Raw genomic sequence first — 18,660 nt, forward strand, 5'->3', positions numbered from 1 at the left:
AATCGAGTGAGGCTCCTGCAATTCATAACTGTTGGAGTACAATTGCAAAAAGAACAATGTTCAGCCAAAACATGATCTGTCTGGAACATCATGTCGAAGGCCCACACATTCACGGGCAGTCGATGGGTTGATCAGCATGCCAGCACCGTTATCCCCAGAGTTTGGATACTGCGGAGGAGGCCAAAGGTCAAAACGCTCCAGGAGATGCAAATATTCTGCATCATGTTTTACAACATAGAATTTACCATCTCACTCGGATTTCTGGAGGCACCTTTGCATGAGGTAGTATCAGCACTGCACTACAGAGCACCAAGACGGACGTTCGTGCCAGCCACGGCCAACAATCAGACTGAAAAGGTGAAGTGATGCTTCCAAGACTGGCAGCCAAAGGGTGATGAATTCAACGAACTCTGCAAAAGCCAAACAAATAGGAAGGGATGCTGGCCTAGAGCCTTCCATGTCCATGTTGTCAAGTGACACCACCACCAGCAGGGTTTGCTTCTCTGAAGTCTGGGCTGCCACATTACAGACGGTCCCTGCTTCTTCCATTTGTGCTCTACTCACACAGCTAAATAACAAATTTGGAGCTTGTAATAAAACTTTACTTTCCTGCCTATTTATTTCAACAAATACAACTACAGTGAACTTGGGAAATGACTTAGCTACTATATACTATATTTATCCAATGAAAAACATCATGAATAAAATCTGGCCCCACTGAAGTCAATATGAGTTCAGTTCAGCCAGGATGTCCACCCAAGTCTCCACTGACTACCAAGCTCAGCATGACCCAATATTCTTTTGAAGCATCCAAATGTCATAAGAATACTGACTACTCTGCCTGTGACTGCAGCTACTGGGGGGATGTTCTTTTTCTTCCCTTGCTTGCCCAAAAAACTACTGCACCATCACAGTGAGTATCATAGAATCTCAGGGTTGGAAGGGACCTCAGGAGGTCATCTGGTCCAACCCCCTGCTTAAAGCAGGACCAATCCCCAACTAAATCCCCAAATGGTCCCCTCAAGGATTGAACTCACAACCCTGGGTTTAGCAGGCCAATGCTCAAACCACTGGGTCTAGTTGGCCATGTCAGAAAGGTGTGTTTTAACATGTGTTAGCTAACGTGTTAAAATTCTAATGCAGACAAGGCAAACTATTCTGTTAGCACTTTAGCTGGTCAACCCCCCTGTTAAACCTAAACTTTGAACAGGTGCTTGAAAACTCACCTTTTGTTCACCTAGGAAAGATGAAATCCATTGCTCTGAAGGCCAGAAGGAATCATGATGCTTGTCTAGTCTAACTTGTATAGGTTTAGCACAGGCCAGAACATTTCACCCAATAATGTCTGCATCAGGCCAATAACCTCTGTCAGAACTATGACAGATCTTTTAGAAAGACTTCCAGTTCAGGTAATGGAACAACTTCCTTACGGATTGCCAATGGTTAATGACCCTCACGCTGAAAAACGTGCCCCTTATTTCTAATCTGAATTTCTCTAGCTTCAGCTCCCAACCATTGGATCTCACTGTGCCTTTTTCTGCTAGATTAAATAGCGGTCTGCTATCAGAACTGTATTCCCTACGTAGGTACGGGTAGACCGTGACCAAGTCACCTTCTCTTGGCTAAACTAAGCAGAGCCAGCAGGAGTAGAGAGGTTACTTTACCTCTGTATTTGGCACTGGTGTGACCACTGCTGGAATCCTGTGCCCAGTTCTGGTGCCCACCTTTTAAGAAGGTTATTAATACATTGGAGGGGTTCAGAGAAGAGCCACAAGAATGATTAAATGAGTAGAAAACATGACGTATAGTGAGAGGCTCAGACAACTCCATCTATTTAGCTTAACGAAGAGAACCGTTAAGTGATGACTGGATCACAGTCTGTAAGTAGGAAGCTAGGGACCAAACATTGAACGGTGGGCTCTGCAGTGGACCTGGGAAAGTTATAACATGATCCAGTAGTTGGAAGTTGAAGTTAGACACAGGCTGGAAAGAAGGCATACCTTTTGAAAGGTGAGAATACTTAACCATTGGAACAATTTATCAAGGTTTGGTGACTTCTCCCTTGCTGACTATTTTAAATCAAGACGGGCTGTTTTTTCTAAAAGCTCTGGTCTGGGAATTATTGTGGGGAAGTTCTGTGGCCTGCGTTTTAGAGGAGGTCAGACTAGATGATCAGAATAGTCCCTTCCCTGAGCTTCCCTGCCCTCCCCAGGCAGGTTTGCCAGCCCGTGAGGCTCTTTTCGGAACCCTTTCCAACTTTTCAACATCTTTTCTGAAGTGTGGACCCCGCTTAGACATCCAAGGAGTGTGTTTGCCCTTTGTCACGTTCAGAGTCTGCTTTCCAGGGCACAGTCCCTCTTTGTATGGCTTGGCTTTGACGTCTGGAAAGCGCTGGCTGGCTCTCCTGCGATTCACCGTCTCTCACAAAGATGCAGCTAATGTGGACAGTTTATTTGCATGTTGTCTTGCCCCCCTCCCTCGATCTGCGGCTGGCAGTGACCTCCCAAGTCTGTTCTCCAGCCTAAACTCCTAGACAAAGCGCTTCTTCCCCCCCCCCCCCCCCCTCTGAACTTGTACCTCTCCATTACTGTCGGGTCCCGGCTGCCCTTGCTTTCCCACCCCTGCGGGACTGGCAGGCCACCTCCGCTGCGCTCCTCTCCCTCTCTCTTCCCCACACCGCTGCTGCGAGAGCCTTCCCCTCCGCAGCAACGGACCGGCAGCCTCCCTGTCTCTCTCCCCAGCACGCTTCGGACACGGGCTGCGAAGTGCCTCGCTCCGGCTGCGGCGAGGCTGGGTCATTCTGGAAGTCACCGGGCAAGCCCCGCACACCAGCGAGGTCGGACCGTGGCCCCACTGACCCCCTTCGCCCGCTCGCTAGGAATCGCGGCACCCAGGGGCAGCCCCGCTCCTCCCAAGCGACCCTACAATAACAAACGCCCGCGGTGCCCGGGGATGGTGGCGGCCGCTCCCCGCGCTCTGCCCCCGAGCCCCAGGGGGAGAAGGGCTCGGAAGGGGACAGGGCCGTGGCGGGACAAGGCGCTGCAGCCCGGCCGGGCGCAGGGCGGGGAGGCCCCGGGGCGGGCAGGAGGCGGCGGCTCCGCGTCCCCCAGAGCCTGGCCCGGGATCAGGGGAACCAATGTGGAATTTCCTGGCTGGCCGGGCGCCCTCCTGCTGCTGCCGAGAGGGGCGCGGAGGAGGCGGCGGCGGGGCAGCTCCGCGCTCGCACTGCAGCTTCCGGCCGGGACCCCGCAGGCAGCCGCCGCCGGGGAGCCAGGGCGGCCGCGCTCGGGCCGGAGAGCGGAGCGCGCCGCAGCCGCCCGAGCGAAGGAGACGCCGATGGAGGCGCCCAGGGGCCCGGCCGCCGGGCTCCGGGGGCTGCCTCAGCCCGGGCGGGCTGGAGCGCTGCTGCTGCTGCTGCTGAGCTGGGGAGCTGCCCAGGAGCTGCGTCCCGGCGGGAGGAACGTGTGCGGAGCCACCGGGTAGGAGCAGCCGCGGCCCCACCGCCCCCTGCCCCGCCGCGGGAACCCGGAGAGAGCTGCCTCCTCCCGCCGGAGAGGGGCCCTGCCTTGCGCCCCCCCAGAGGGGCAGCTGGGGGCGAGGGTCCCGCTGGCCCTGAGATCCCCCCCCCAGAGGGGCAGCTGGGGGCGAGGTCCCGCTGGCCCTGAGATCCCCCCCCGAGAGGGGCAGCTGTGGGCGAGGGTCCCGCTCGCCCTGAGACCCCCCCCCGCCCGAGAGGGGCAGCTGGGGGCGAGGGTCCCGCTGGCCCTGAGCCCCCCCTCCCCCGAGAGGGGCAACTGGGGGCGAGGGTCCCGCTGGCCCTGAGCCCCCCCCCGAGAGGGGCAACTGGGGGCGAGGGTCCCGCTGGCCCTGAGATCCCCCCCCCGAGAGGGGCAGCTGGGGGCGAGGGTCCCGCTGGCCCTGGCCTGGCCCCCCGGATTGGGGCTGCTGGGGGCGATCCCCAGTGCTGGGCAAAGCGGCAACAGCTGCTGGGGAGCCCGTTCCGGGTGTGTGTGGGGAGGTAACTGGCCGCTAGGGATCGGCGGCCCCTCCGGAGGAGGTTTTGGGTGGCTGGGGTCCCGCCTGTGGATGCGGAGACGGGGCAGGCTCTAGCTAACGGTCCCCGGCCGCCCGACCCGCAGGCACCTGGCCGGGCAGGCTCTGTGTGCCCCTACATCCGTGCACAGCCCTCGGAACCACCTGGGTCCGCGCGGGGGGGGGGTGTCACCTGAATCGCCCCCACTGCCACGCTCGGGCTGGCCGAGCCTGTAACTTTAGTCGCACGTTTCTCGGCATCCCTGCATGGAGTGCCAGCTCAGAGCTCCGCATGCCTCTGGCTTCCCCTCCCTCCTTCCAGCGAGCGCCGCTTTCTGGAGGATTAACCCCAGCGTGGGCTACGGTTCTCGGGATGCGGCAGCTCCCTCTTCCCCCGGCCAAGCCCGAACCCCGCCAGCAACCGTGCGCCGCTCGCCCCAGCCCGCGGAGCGCCCCAGGGCTGGCATTTCTGGGGAGATTCAGACACCCTCGAGGTTCCGAGGGAGAACACGCAGCCCAAGTGTAACCTAAAACCCAGTGGAAAGGAGGCGCCATCTGCTTTAGATTTAAACTCTTGCAAACAAACCTCCTAGACGAGAGGACTTTCCAATTCTGTGGAATTTCTGCACGAGCCCCCCCCCCCCCCCAATGGAAGCATCTGGGTGGGTTTTTTTTGCAGGACAAAGTCCCTTTTGTGCGGTACTGCGGGGCGGTGGGGTCTGACACCACCCTGCTGGGGTGGGGGGCTAGTCGGGGGCTGGGGTGTCTCGTGATGAGCCAAGGCCCATGTTACCCAACAGGCTGTCTGTGGGAAGGAGAGCAATTGTGCATGTGTAAAAAAGGGCACCATCCTGCCCTGCCCTCTGCTGCCCATGAGTGTACAGTACGTGGCGATTGGTGACTCCTGGCGTGGAGGAGACTGTCTCCTCTCTGGGGTCACTGGTCCACTCTTGGGGTTAGATCGCCCATGGGCTGGAGCAGTAGAGAATCAAGGAGACTTTAATTTTGGTTTGAAATGTCCCGACTCTCCTAGTCACTAGACGAGCTGCGGTGGAGCCCACGGGGGCTGGCACGCCGAGGGTTGGCGCTGTTTCCCCTCCAACTGCCTTGCCAGAGCGTCTGACTCCTCGAGCAAGGCCCAGGAACTCCAGGGAGTTGCTAGAGTCCCTGCCTCGCTCTCCAAACAGCTGCTTAGAGGCCACCACTTCCTCCCATTTGATTGTATCCCTGACGCTGCAGATTGTTTTCACAAGCCCAACTGCTCCACAGCACTGGATTTGAAGCAGGGTCTCCTTTTCAGCGTGCGGCTGGAGAGGGAGGAGGGAAGGGGGGCAGAAGAACTGCCAACAAACCAGACATTCAAGCAGCAGGTTGGTTTGTGGGGCAGGAGCTGAGACCTGCTCTTTGCGGGAAGGAAAAGCCCCTCTCTTTTCTAGCCCCTGGCCTGTGCTGGGGGTGGGCTGCTGCCTGGGGACAGGGCATATATTCACCTTTTGTATCAGGGCTTGTGAGGTCAAGTGAGTCCACAAGCTACTACAGGAACAACACACACCTTTCATGGGCTCTCAAGGGGCTTGGATAATGGGCTCATTGAGCAAAACTTCCCAGCTCTAGTGCCCTCTCCTCAAATTACAGGCTGCATTTTCTAGTGAGACAGTTTATGAACCAGAACAGGCTTCAGATCCCAGCCATGTGCTCACTTAGGAGTTGGCCTTCTTGCTGCAGGGGGACTAGAGAGTTTCACATTTGCTATTTAGGGGGGAAACCCTCCAGTTTTCTGAAAAAAACTACAGAGTATTCCCTCCCCCCCCCCTTCAGCCACCTTCATTCCAAAAATGCAACAAAAGCCAGCAGAAAGACCACATCCAGCCCCTGGTGTTTTCCAGACGCACTCAAAGGGAGGGACTTGCCTGGAGCCTGGTTCTAGGTGCAGCAAGAGAACCAGTGCTTGAGAAGTGGAAACAAAATCCCTTCTCCGGAGCAGGCCAGAACTGAGGGAGCCCTGCCTGGCACCTCCCCACTCTCTGCAGGGAGGCCACGTCTCACCTGGTGCCCTTGCCACCAGAGTGAATTATATTCCACAGGATGCCTTGAACGTGACCCTTCCCCACCTTAGCGCCTTATTCTGGTTCTGCCTCCTGGCGGGCAGGGGACGCAGGGTGGATGGGTAGATGTCTCATTTCCTGGTCTCTACAGTGGGGATAACCACTGGAAGCTCTTCTGGGCAAGACCTGTTTATTGCAGAGCCTGTGAAGTGCCTGGTGCCAGGGGCCACAATCTCAGCTGGAGTTTCTAGGCGCTCCCTAATAGAAATAATAAATACAGTAGGTAGGTTGGGTGGGAGTGTGGGAGCGGCGGAGGGGGGGGGCAGCACCCTGGGAAAGGGACAGCTAGTAAATAGTCATTCTCCCCCACCCACCTCTGTAATGAATCCCAATATCCGGTCTGAAAGATAGGAGAGTTGATGGGGGTGTGATGGCTAGGACAGGATAGAGGGAAGAAGGTGGCTCCTCTTCTTCCAATCCAACCTTCTATCCCCCCTCCATGTTCTGCCCTGATCGCCCACTAACCCTCTGCCCTGCATACCCCGTACCAGTGCCTTGCCCCCATACCCAGCCATCCCCCACTCTGCTGCTGCCCCCCCCCCACCTAGTCTACCTGAGAGGGGCCTGATCTGTACATTTTTAAAATCTACTCATCCTAATGTCAGCGGCACTTAGAAACCCCAAGAAGGAGGCATACATTTCCTGGGAGGTTCCCACCCCTATGCACTGTGGTGGTTACTAGTGGAGTTCCTCCAGGATTGGTCTGGGTACCCATTATTCAGTGTTGTTAGTAATGATATCGGCACAAAAAGTAGGATTGTGACAATGAAATTTGCTAATGATACAAAGCTAGGCATTGTCAATACAGAGGAGGATGGGCAGATTATACAGGAACATCTGGATGATCTTGAAGTCTGGAGTGACAGAAATGGAATGAAATTCAATAGTACAACGTGCAAGATCATCCACTTAGGGTCTAATACAAATATCTGCTACTGGCTGGGGGGCTCATCCTTTGGAAGTGACAGAGGAGGAGGAGACCTGGGTGTGTGGGTCGATCACAGGATGACTCTGAGCTGCCAATGTGATGTGGCTGTGAAAAAAGCAAATGCGATCCTAGGTTGTATCAGACAAGCAGGGCCGGTGCTACCATTTAGGCAAACTAGGCGGTTGCCTAGGGCGCCAAGATTTGGGGGCGTCAAAAAGCGGTGCCCCCAATTTTTTTTTACATCGTTCCTACGCCCCCTTCCCGAGCGCACGGTCCCCAATCAGCTGTTTGGCGCCGCAAGCCTGGGAGGGGAGGAGAATTAGAGCAGGGGGCGGCGTGCTCAGGGAGGAGGCGGAGCAGAGGTGAGCTGGGGTGGGGAGCTGCCGCACGGCTCCCCGGGGGGGGGGGGGAGCTGCCGCGGGGGGGGCGCCTCAGGGCGAGGGGGGGAGCTGCCGCGGGGGGGGGGGCGCCTCAGGGCGGAGGGGGGGCGGAGAGCTGCCGCAGGGCGGGGGGGGCACAAGGTGGAAGTTTCGCCTAGGGCGCGAAAGTTCCTTGCACCGGCCCTGCAGACAAGGCATTTCAAGCAGAGATATTGAAGTATTAATGCCATTGTACGAGGCGCTGGTAAGACCTCACCTGGAACACTGTACACTTCTGGTCGTCCGTGTTCCATTCCACATTAGGTGTGTGCACCGTGAGCACAGTCCTGGAAATTTTCCCCTCAGTGGTACCCGTCAGGTTGGCTCTAGCGCCCTCTGGTGCTGCGCGCTCATGCACCGCTATAAGGGGTCTGGCTGACTCCACATCCTCTCATTTCCTTCTTATCGCCCGTGACTGTCGCTGGAACTGTTCTTGTTTTGACTGTACTCAGTGGTCTCTGTTTTACTCCATTTTCTCTGTTTTCGTTCTATCCCAGTTATTTATTTCTTGCTTGGACTATTGTTAGTTTGTTATACATAGTTAGTTGGTGCTTCTTGCTGTGTTAGCGAAGTTTCATCTGTCCCCAGCACCTCATGAGACATGCCTCAGTCTTTGGGCTTCAAGCCCTGAGCCTTCTGCATCAAGGCCAGGCCTATGGGTGACCCACTCTCCAGTTGCCTAAAGTGCTTGGGTGAGACTCATATCAGGGATCACTGTCAGATCTGCTGTCCGTTCAAGCAGTGTATAAAGAAGTGTATAATGGAGGCCAGGTTGAAGTTGCTCCTGATGGAGGTGGTGCTCTGACCCTCTTCAGAGCCGAGTCAGTCGGACTCAACACCAAGTCCCTCCGTGTCGGTGTGGAGTGCTCCTCCCACTGTGAGAGACTCTCAGCGCTGTTCCCCTTCACTGGTGCCGAGAAAGAAATGGAAGAAGCAGCTGGCCAAGAGGTGGCATTCCCAGACTCTAAGGAAGGCCAGGCACGGGGAGTGCAGTGGAGTCTGGCCACTCCTCCGTCCTGCTCCGCGGGCAGTACCATTGATTCCGTCCTGTACGTAGGCTCCGTAGAGTCCGATCCCCATCATCAGCGCCAGAGGGACAGTGCACCCTGGAGGCGTTTAGTGCAGCCAGAGAGTTGCTGGCGCTTTCGGTACCGCTGTTGCCAGCAGCACAAGAGCCGTTGCTGGCAGTGCCGGTGGGCAGAAGGGAGAATGTGCCCCCTGGCCTCAAACCTCGGGCTGGAAGAGGAGGTAGTCAAAGAGTCCTCCCACAGCTTGGTCGATATATTGACTGCGGAGGCCCCGTCTAAGGTGGCTCTACCTCTCAATGAGGCCATCATGGGACCTGTTAAAGCTCTGTGGCAAACCCCATCCTCCCTGCCTCCCACTCAAAGAGGGCCAAAAAGAAGTACTTTGTTCCCACCCAGGGGTATGAGTACTTGTATTCCCCTCCAGACCAGGGCTGCAAGGAGCAACCCCGCCCAAGGCGAAGGACTCAAAGAAACTTTGCCTCTTTGGTAGAAAGTTTTATTCTGTGCGGGCTTTACAGTGCCGTATCTCCAACCAGCCGGCGTTGCCAGGAAGGTACGATTTCACGGTCTGGGACTTTGTCAAAATTCAAGGACTCGCTTCCCCAAGAGTCCAGGCAGGAGTTCTCTGCTCTGGTGGAGGAGAGGAAGTCTGTAGCCAGGGCTTTCTTGCAAGTCACCCTGGACGCAGCAGACTCGGAGGCTAGACCCAGGGCCTCTGCAGTGGCCATGTGCAGGTGCTCTTGGCTCCAGTGCTCCGGCTTGCTGACGGAGGTCCAGCCATCCCTTCCCGATCTCCTGTTTGAAGGTGCTTCGCTCTTCTCAGAGCAAACGGATGCAAAGCTCCATGGCCCGAAGGACTCTAGAGCCAGCCTCAAGTCCCTGGGTCTCTACGCTCTGGCGCTTTTGAGGAAGCACTTCAGGCCCCAGCACTCCACCCGTTTCTTGGCTCTACCGCCCCATCAGGACCTGCACAAGAAACGGATCAGGGATTTTAGACGCAGGCAACTGGCCCCGTCTGCCTCAGCGTCCCTACCCAGCCCGCCCAGATCCTGAGGGGCAGCTAAGCAGAACTTTTGACGGGACGCCCAAGGGCATTATTCCAGTTGCTGAGTCACCGGATCCTGTCTCTCTGCTGTTTTCAGACCGCCTGTCCCGCTTCAGCTCGGCATGGTCTCATATCACCACAGACCACTGGGTGCTGAGCACTGTGGAAAGGGGTTATGCACTCCAGTGTATTTCCACTCCTCCCCTCCATCCTCTCTCCCCATCCCTCTTCAGGGACTCGTCTCATGAGCAACTGCTAGCCCAGGAGGTGCCAGCCCTCCTCTGAGTGGGAGCCATGGAGAAGGTTCCTCAGGACTTAAGAGGGAAGGGGTTTTACTACTACTGTTTCCTAATTCCAAAGGCCAAGGGTGCTCTCCGACCTATTTTAGACCTGCGATGCCTCAACAGCTACCTCAAAAAGCTGAAGTTCCACGTGGTCTCCTTGGCCTTCATCTTTCCCTCCCTGCATCCAGGGGACTGCTACGCTGCCCTCGATTAGAGAGACGCTTATTTCCACATCTCACTTTTCCAAGGCCGCAGAAGGTTTCTCAGGTTTGCTATAGACCAGACTCGCTACCAATTTGCGGTTCTCCTGTTCGGCCTGTTGGCAGCCCCACAGGTTTTTACAAAATGCATGGAGGTAGCGGCGGCCTTCCTGAGAAGATGAGGGGTCCAAGTCTACCCAGACCTTGACGACTGGCTGGTCAAAGGCCGGTCCGAGGCCCAGGTGGAGGCTAATACACCTCTACCCCGATATAACGCAACCCGATATAACACGAATTCGGATATAACGCGGTAAAGCAGTGCTCCGGGGGGGCGGGGCTGCGCACTCCAGTGGATCAAAGCAAGTTCGATATAACGTGGTTTCACCTATAACACGGTAAGATTTTTTGGCTCCCGAGGACAGCATTATATCGAGGTAGAGGTGTATCCACCTCATACAGCCAACCCTTCAAGCACTGGGCCTGCTTATAAACGAACAGAACTCTGCCTTGGCTCCTGTGCAGAGGATAGAGTTTATTGGAGCGGTGCTCGATTCCTCCCAGGCCGGGGCCTTCCTCCCAGAAACCCGCTTCCAGACAATGGCATCATCGACAGAGCAGGTCAAGGCCCACCCAGTCACGATGGCCTGTTTTTGCCTCAGATTGTAGGTCACATGGCCGCGTGCACATACATAGCCCATTCCCCCATGGGACCTAAACCTGGTCAAAACTCACAGGCCCCAATTTGAGCCACTGGCAACATGCCCCTTGTCTTACCTTTCTTGGACGGTGTCCTTTCTGGTGGCTATCACTTCGGCCAGGCGGGTCTCAGAGATCCAGGCCCTTACATCAGAGCCCCTGTACACAGTCTTCTTTAAGGGCAAGGTACAGCTCCGCCCTCACCCCACATTCTTCCCAAGGTGGTTTCGCAGTTTCACAATAATCAGGCTATTTTCCAGCCGGTTTTCTTCCCAAAACCGCACGCGAGGAGGGAGCAGCAATGTCTCCACACACCAGATGTTAGACGCCCCCTGGCTTTCTATATTGAGAGGACAAGACCGTTCCGCAGATCCACGCAGCTCTTTGTGGTGGTAGCGGACAGGATGAGAAGCCTATTTCAGCTCAAGAGGATTCATCCTGGATCACATCGTGCATCCGCATATGCTACAAGCAGGCGCGTGTCCTGCCACTGACTATACTGACGGCCCATTCTATGAGAGCTCAAGCTTCCTCAGCAGTGTTCCTGGTCCAGATCTCAATCCAGGACATCTGCAGAGCGGCGACTTGGTCGTCGGTACATACGTTTTCTTCCCACTATGCCATCACCCAGCAAGCTAGAGATGACACCGAGTTTGGTCGAGCCGTGTTGCAATCAGCATGTCCATGAACTCCGATCCCAGCTCCTATGACGCTGCTTGGGAGTCACCTAATGTGGAATGGACATCACATGAGCAAGCACTTGAAGAAGAAAAAACGGTTACTAACCTTTCCGTAACTGTTGTTCTTCAAGATGTGTTGTGCATGTCCATTCCCCGACCCACTGTCCTACCCCTCTGTCGGAGTTGGCTGGCAAGAGGGAACTGAGAGGATGTGGGGTCGGCCAGACCCCTTATACTGGCGCATGAGCACTCAGTACCAGAGGGCGCTAGACCTGACCCAATGGGTACCACCGAGGGAAAAATTTCCGGCGTCCATGCTTGTGGCGTGTGCACACCTAACATGGAATGGACATGTGCAACACATCTCGGAGAACAGCAGTTACACAAAGGTTAGTAGCCGTTTTTTCTAACTGAAACAGATGCAGAGAAGAGCTACAGGGCTGGTCAGGGTAATGGAGGAGCTGTCTTTTGAGAGGAGATGGGAAGAGCCTGGCTTGTTTAATCTCACCAAAAGAAGGCTCAGAGGGGGGCCGATTGTTCTCTCCATAAATATGTCAGGGGGATAAACACCAGGGGGAGGGAAGAGCTATTGAAGCTAAAGGACAGTGTTGGCACAAGAACAAATGGGGATAAACCGGCCAGGGACAAATTCAGGCAGGAAATTAGAAGAAGGTTCTCACCATCAGAGGGGTGAGGATCTGGAATAGCCCCCAATAGGAGTTGTGGGGGCAAACAACTTAATTGGTTTTAAGAGAGAGCTGGACAAATGTAGGAGTGAGATTGTATGATGGGGTTGCTTATGATGGTGGGGGTCAGGGCTCAGCAGCCCTGGGGCTTGCTTCCAGTATATGCCTTACGTTCCTAAAGCTCATGCTTCAGGGTTTCAGCCAGCGACCAGCAGAGGTCAGGAAGGGATTCTGCCCCCCACCCCCATGTATTCTGTGGGGTTTTTTTAATCTCTTTCCTCTGAAGCATCGGGGATGGCCATGGCTGGAGAAGGGACATAGGATGGGAAGGGCCAGGGCTCTGAGGTGGTACTAAGCATTCTCTCTCGGGTGCTTGGCTAGCTGGTTCTTGCTCGGGGTCTAAGTGATCACCATCTATGGGTGGGTCAGGAATTTCCCCCCAGGTCTGATTGGCAGTGACCTTGGGGTGGGGGGTGTCACTTGCCAGGATTCTCTCAATCATTTCCCTGCCATTGTAGGGACCGCAGCACTGGTGCCCCTCAGTCCCCCCGTTCTCTGCCTGTGGCACATACCAGTCTGCTCTCCTGAGCACTGTGATACTTTGGTCTCATTTCAGTTGTTGGGTTAGTGTGCGGGTGCTGGGTGGGGCTGGTGGCCCATGCAATACAGGACGTCAGCCTGGAAGATGTGGTGGGCCCTTCTGGCCTTTAACTTTGTGACTCAGGCTATGATAAAGCAGGGCCTCACCTGGTCAGGAGATGCCATGCTGTTGTCCTGGACAGTGCATAGGCCGGGTCTACACTACACAGTTAGGTCGATGTAAGCTGCCTCACGTCGACCGAATTATGTCAGTGTGCACACTACAGCCTTGTCCCGCCGATGTCAGTGCCCTACTACACCGACATCATAACTCCACCTCTGCCAGAGGCCTAGCGCTTATGTTGGTCTAGTCGGGGCCACGCAGTGTCCATGTAGACACTGCATTCCTTACCTGGGCTGTTGGCTGTCTTTCAGCTCCATGCCGGCTGCTACCCAAAGGCTCCCTGTTCAGGGAACTGAGAAGCCCAGGTACCTCCCCCCCCTTCCTCCCTCCCTTCCCCCGGCTGGGAGGCGAGAAGCTGAGAGCCCAGAAGGGCAGTTGGACTCCCAGTGGGGAACTGCACGGAGCTGAGAGCCCCCCCCACACAAACACTGCCCCTCTTCAGTCGGTGGAAGCTCTCCTGGTGAGGACGTGCACCACCGGCAGAAGGAGGGTAGTGTGGACCTGGTCAACTTAGGGCTGTAGTGTAGACCTGCCCCCTAGGCCTCTACATTCCTGTCACTTGTTACTCTTTGGTGTTTAGCAGAGGTCCTGTCCACTTCTGCTCATTGGAGGGCCATAGCATCTTTATCGGCTGTATCACGGCAGTGGCTGCTGAGTGTATGCTCTGTGAACCGAGTGTTCCTTCCCTATGTCCGGAAGTTGCTTATTGAGATCTTGGATCCTATGATGCCTTGTTGTTTTCTTTTTCTGAAAAGGAGAATAATGTTGTTTGTAAACCCCCTGTGCCTTTTCCTCAGAGTCAGGGTATTAAACCTGGCCTATCCAAATTCCACCTGGACTGGAGTAGTCACATTCTGCATCCCTAAATTCCCTCTGCAGTTTTAACTAGACCATTTTCCACAGCCTTCTGAATTCCCTGCCTCCTCTCTTGTGTAGCGTTGCAGTGCACTATGTGCAAGGCCACATTCCCCCCCAGAGGTGGCTGTGTTTCAGTGGTGGGTGAGCGATCCCTGGATAAAATATATAGTTCGTATATTGCTTTACGTTAATGAGGTAGCAGGCACTACAGAAATGTAAAGTGTTCCTTCATCTACTCCTTAGGATTAGAACTTCTCCCATAACTGGGGTTTTCTGGAGCATTGTCTTTGAAGTGGGTGATTCTACTGTGGTAGGAACAAACTCTAGTTTTGTACTATCATTAGAGTCCAATTTTCATTATAACAAAACGAGATGAATTTTGGGGAAATGCAGCTAATAATTGGGAGCCGGGAGGGTCATGGAAATTAATCCCAAACCTCAAATCCTCCATGAGAGGGAGACAGCTGGAGTGACTGCGTGCAGCAAGTTAAACACTATCGAGGGGGTATTGTTTTCCAAATAGAAGGGGGCATAATGAGGAGAAGTGGGATGGAAGAGTAAATTTAGTCTGACTATCAGGATAATCCTCTGCTCAGACCGGGGCAGCGCCTGCCTGGGGTTGTGATGGGGATCCTGTCATTTGGAATATTGAAAACTGGACTGATCACAATGCTAGTACGTCCAACAGGGAGCAGTCTTGCACTAGCCAAGTGGGGTGACCTGTATGATTGAGCTCCGACACAGCCTGGTTTGGCAATCCAAGTTATAGAAAACTTTTCACCTTCTCTTCTGCACACACTCTCATGAGACCCCTGCATTCTCCTCACTGCAGGGAGTAACCTCCTGGTTATGGCTACATCTGCTCCCCTATAGGAATGGAGGGTCAAATTGGTCCACACCAGTTAGCCTTACTTCAAGACCAGGAAAACGGGCTCAAACGATAACTAAACGTAGAATTACAAAACATCTGCATGACCATGATATGACAAGGATTAATCTGAACAGTTTCTGCAAAGGAAAATCCTGCCTCACTAATCTATTAGGGTAATAGATTTGCAAAAATGATGTAGTAACTTAGGGCCTTGAGTGACACAGGAACTTAGGTGCAGCATGACAGTGCCTAACTTTTAGGCACCTAGAAAATCACATCACAGGAACACACTACGATTCACAAAGCCTGAGCTCCTGTACAATGAATGGGGGGAGAGAGGTGCCTTAGGGCTAGACTGCACTAGAAGCACTACACCGATGCAGCACATGTCCAGAAATGGGTGATAAATATAATCAGAGGCTGGGAGAGACTTCTGTATGAAAGGAGAGTGAAAAGCAACTACCCTGCTGCAAGCAGAGACTGTTTGATCCTGAAAAGGAGGAAGAGCCAGAAACCCCATGAAGTCCACTCGATTCTTCACTGTTGCTGTTTATTTTTATATTCTATAGTGATGGGTGGCAGGGTAGAACCCTAAGGGAGTGACATAAGTGATTGTGACTGCTTAGTTAGAAAGGAGATGAATAAGAGGGCACATATTAGGGGTATATGAGATAATGAAAGACCTTGAGATAGTAAATCCAGACAAAGGGACGTCCAATGAAATTGAAAGGCAACAAATTTAACACTGACAACTAAATACTCTCTTACACGGTGCATTATTGACCATTGGAACTCACCCCCACAAGATACTGCTAAGGCCAAGAGCTGAGCAGGAATCAAAAGCAGATTAACATTAATATTGGTAGTGCAGACATCCATCAAGTTCCCCTATGGCCAGTATTGCCCACTGGCGGTTTATTGCCCTTTCCTCTAAAGCAGCTGGTACCAGGGCCGGTGCAAGGAAGTTTCGCGCCCTAGGCGAAACTTCCACCTTGCGCCCCCCCAAGCCCTGCGGCAGCTCCCCGCCCCCCTCCTCCGCCATGAGGCGCCCCCCTGCGGCAGCTCCCCTCCCCCTGAGGGCGTCCCCCCTGCGGCAGGTCCCCCCCCCCGGGGAGCCGTGCGGCAGCTCCCCACCCCAGCTCACCTCTGCTCCGCCTCCTCCCCGAGCATGCTGCCCCCGCTCTAATTCTCCTCCCCTCCCAGGCTTGCGGCGCCAAACAGCTGATTGGCACCGCAAGCCTGGGAGGCGGGAGAAGTGGAGCGGCGACTGCGCGCTCGGGGAGGGGGCGTAGCAGAGATGAGCTGGGGTGGGGAGCTGCCGCATGGCTCCCTGGGCCTGGGGGGGTGGGGAGCTGCCGTGGGGGGGGTGCCTCAGGGTGGGGGGGGAGCTGTCGCAGGGCTCCCCACCCCAGCTCACCTCTGCTACGCCCCCTCCCCGAGCACTCCGCCCCCGCTGGCAATGACAATAATTGCATGGAGCAGCCGCTGCGCTGGGAGAGGGAGTTTGAGCCGCACGTGTCAGCGCACCGCCGGCAGCCCAGCCCAGGAACACTGTAAAAAAAAAATTGGGGGCACCGCTTTTTGCCGCCCCCAAATCTTGGCGCCCTAGGCAACCGCCTAGTTTGCCTTAATGGTAGCACCGGCCCTGGCTGGTACTGGCGTCTGTCAGAGACAGGCCACTGGGCTAGACGAGACACTGTCTGATCCTGTCTGGCAATGTCCGTGTTCCTGTGTGTCTACCTCTGCCACTGTCCTGGCCATCCCACAAGTAACTCCTCCAGCAGCAATGGAGGCTTGAGTCCATGCCTCGGATTCTGCGGCACATGGCGCTTCGACAATTGGAGCAGGAGTGAAGCTGACACAGGTCACATCAGATTCCTGCTGCTGCTGTGGAGATGCTGGCACCAGGGAGTCGAATCTGATAAGTAAAGTCCAGGCAACGTTAATGATGCGCTATCGAGAACTGATGTTAGGCTAGAGCTGGCTTATTCTTCACTGCCTGTGCCTTGTATGAGGTATAAACTGCGACAGATCTGGCCCAGAAGGGCCCTTTGAGCCTCATTAAAACAAGCTGTCCAGGTTCTGACGTTTTGGTGTGAGCTGGAGAAATTCCTCCGCTGGCCATGAGGGATGCAGTGTTTCCTGGAGCTCACTCCAGGCCCTGCACTGGTGTGCTGTGTGTGTGAGGAGGGCGGGGGGGGGGGGGGGGGGCTGGTGGTTTAGTTGCTGCATTTGAAAGAGACAGACTTAGAACTGATTTGACATTTTCCTCTCAAAATGTTTTTAACTGAAAAAAACGGAAACAGATTTTGTTTGTGTTGGTCAAAATGTTCAGTTTCTGGTAAAATTTGGGGGTTTTGGAAACTGAAAATATTTTGATTTGTGTTTCTGTTGAAAAAATGAAAAATTATTCATGGAGAACTTAGAAAAAATGCATTTAAAAGTATTTCCTGTGAGAGAAAATTTCAGACCAGCTCTAGAGAGGCTCCTGGTGCCATTAGAGACTGTGCTTCTTCCCACCTCCAAACTAGGGGGAAGAGGGGAGACAGACACTTCCCAGTTGGCTCTAAATCATCACAGCAATATATTTCTGTTCTGTATTTGGGAGCGTCTCTCTGACACTTAAGGTCTGACCTTCCCCTCAGCTGTGCGCAGCTGTGCATGAAAAAAGTGTTGCATCCAACATGGGGGAACTCTATATTAGACCTTGTCTTGATGGATAAAGAGGAACTGATCACAACTAAAAATTAATGGTAGCTTAGATATAAGTGATAATGACTTGAGCACATTTTTAATGTGCAAACAGAATAAAGTCCAGATCAATGATGTATATACTTGGTGCTTTAAAAGGGCCAATTTCACAAAGCTGAAAACAATTATAAGCCAGATCAGCTGAGAGGAAGAATTTAATCAGAAAAACGTGAATGATATTTGGGAATTGTTTAAGATCACTTTACTAGATGCCCAAGAGCCACAATCAAGGAAGAAGGCCATATTGGTTAAAAAATGGCCTGGCTAGGAGGGGAAGTGAAGACAGGTAGGTGTGTGTGTGTGTGTGTGTGTGTGTGTGTGTGTGTGTGTGTGTGTGTGTGTGTGTGTGTGTGTGTAAACAAATGGAAGAATGGAGAAGTTGAGAATAATGAATATAGATCAGAAGTTTTTTGTGACTTTAGATCAGAAGCTAGAATAGTAGAAAATTGATAAGGGAGGCAAATGGACACACAGAGAAATTATGGCCAACAGAGTTAAGGACAATAAGAAGGAATTTTTAAAGTATATTAGGAACAAAAAGAATCCTGAAATGATATTGGTCCATTACTAGATGGAAATGGCAGAATTATCAATAAAAAGCAGAAGTGTCCATTAAATATTTCTGTTCTATATTTGGGGGGAAAACAGATGATGTAATCCTGCCATATGATAACACTCTGTTCCACAAATGTCTCAGGAGTATGTTAAACAGCAACTACTAAAATTAAACTTTTCAGATCAGTAGGTCCAGTTAACTTGCATCCAAGAGTTTTAAAACAGCTGGCTGAGGAGCTTGCTCAACTGTTAACACTGATTTTCACTAAGTCTGGAAGCACCAGAGAAGTTCCAGAAGACTGGAAGAAAGTTCAGTTGTGCCATTGTTTAAAAAGGTCACAGGATGACCCAAGTATTATAGGCCTGTTGGTCTGATGTTGATAAGATAATGGAGGGGCTGTTGCAGGACTCAAATAATAAAGATTTCAAGGAGGATAATATAATTAATGCCAATCAACATGGGTTTATAGAAAATATATCTTGTCACTATCTTGGTATCTCTTTTTAATGAGATTACAAGTTTGGTTGATAAAGGTAATAGTGTTGACTTAATATACTTGGACTTCTGTAAGACATTTGACTTGGTACCACATGACATTTTGATTAAAAAAACTAGAAAGATATAAAATGAGCACAGCACACATTAAATTGATTAAAATCAGGCTAATTGACAGGTCTCAAAATGTAATTGTAAATGGGGAATCATCATCGGATGGGTCTGTTTCTAGTGGGGTCCCGCAGCGATCGGTTCTTGGCCCT

General features: G+C 53.3%; 1 protein-coding gene across 1 annotated transcript in view; it reads left to right on the plus strand.

The window, feature by feature from the left end:
* Positions 1-2,952: 2,952 nt before the first annotated feature.
* Positions 2,953-18,660, plus strand: part of SCARF2 (scavenger receptor class F member 2) — an 87,732-nt gene continuing 72,024 nt past the window's right edge. Inside the window, exon 1 of the mRNA XM_065417952.1 lies at positions 2,953-3,479. Coding sequence (XP_065274024.1) covers positions 2,953-3,479 — 527 coding nt within the window. The remainder of the gene's footprint in view (positions 3,480-18,660) is intronic.

The sequence above is a fragment of the Emys orbicularis genome, chromosome 16 (genome assembly GCF_028017835.1).
Source record: "Emys orbicularis isolate rEmyOrb1 chromosome 16, rEmyOrb1.hap1, whole genome shotgun sequence".
Classification (NCBI taxonomy): domain Eukaryota; kingdom Metazoa; phylum Chordata; order Testudines; family Emydidae; genus Emys; species Emys orbicularis.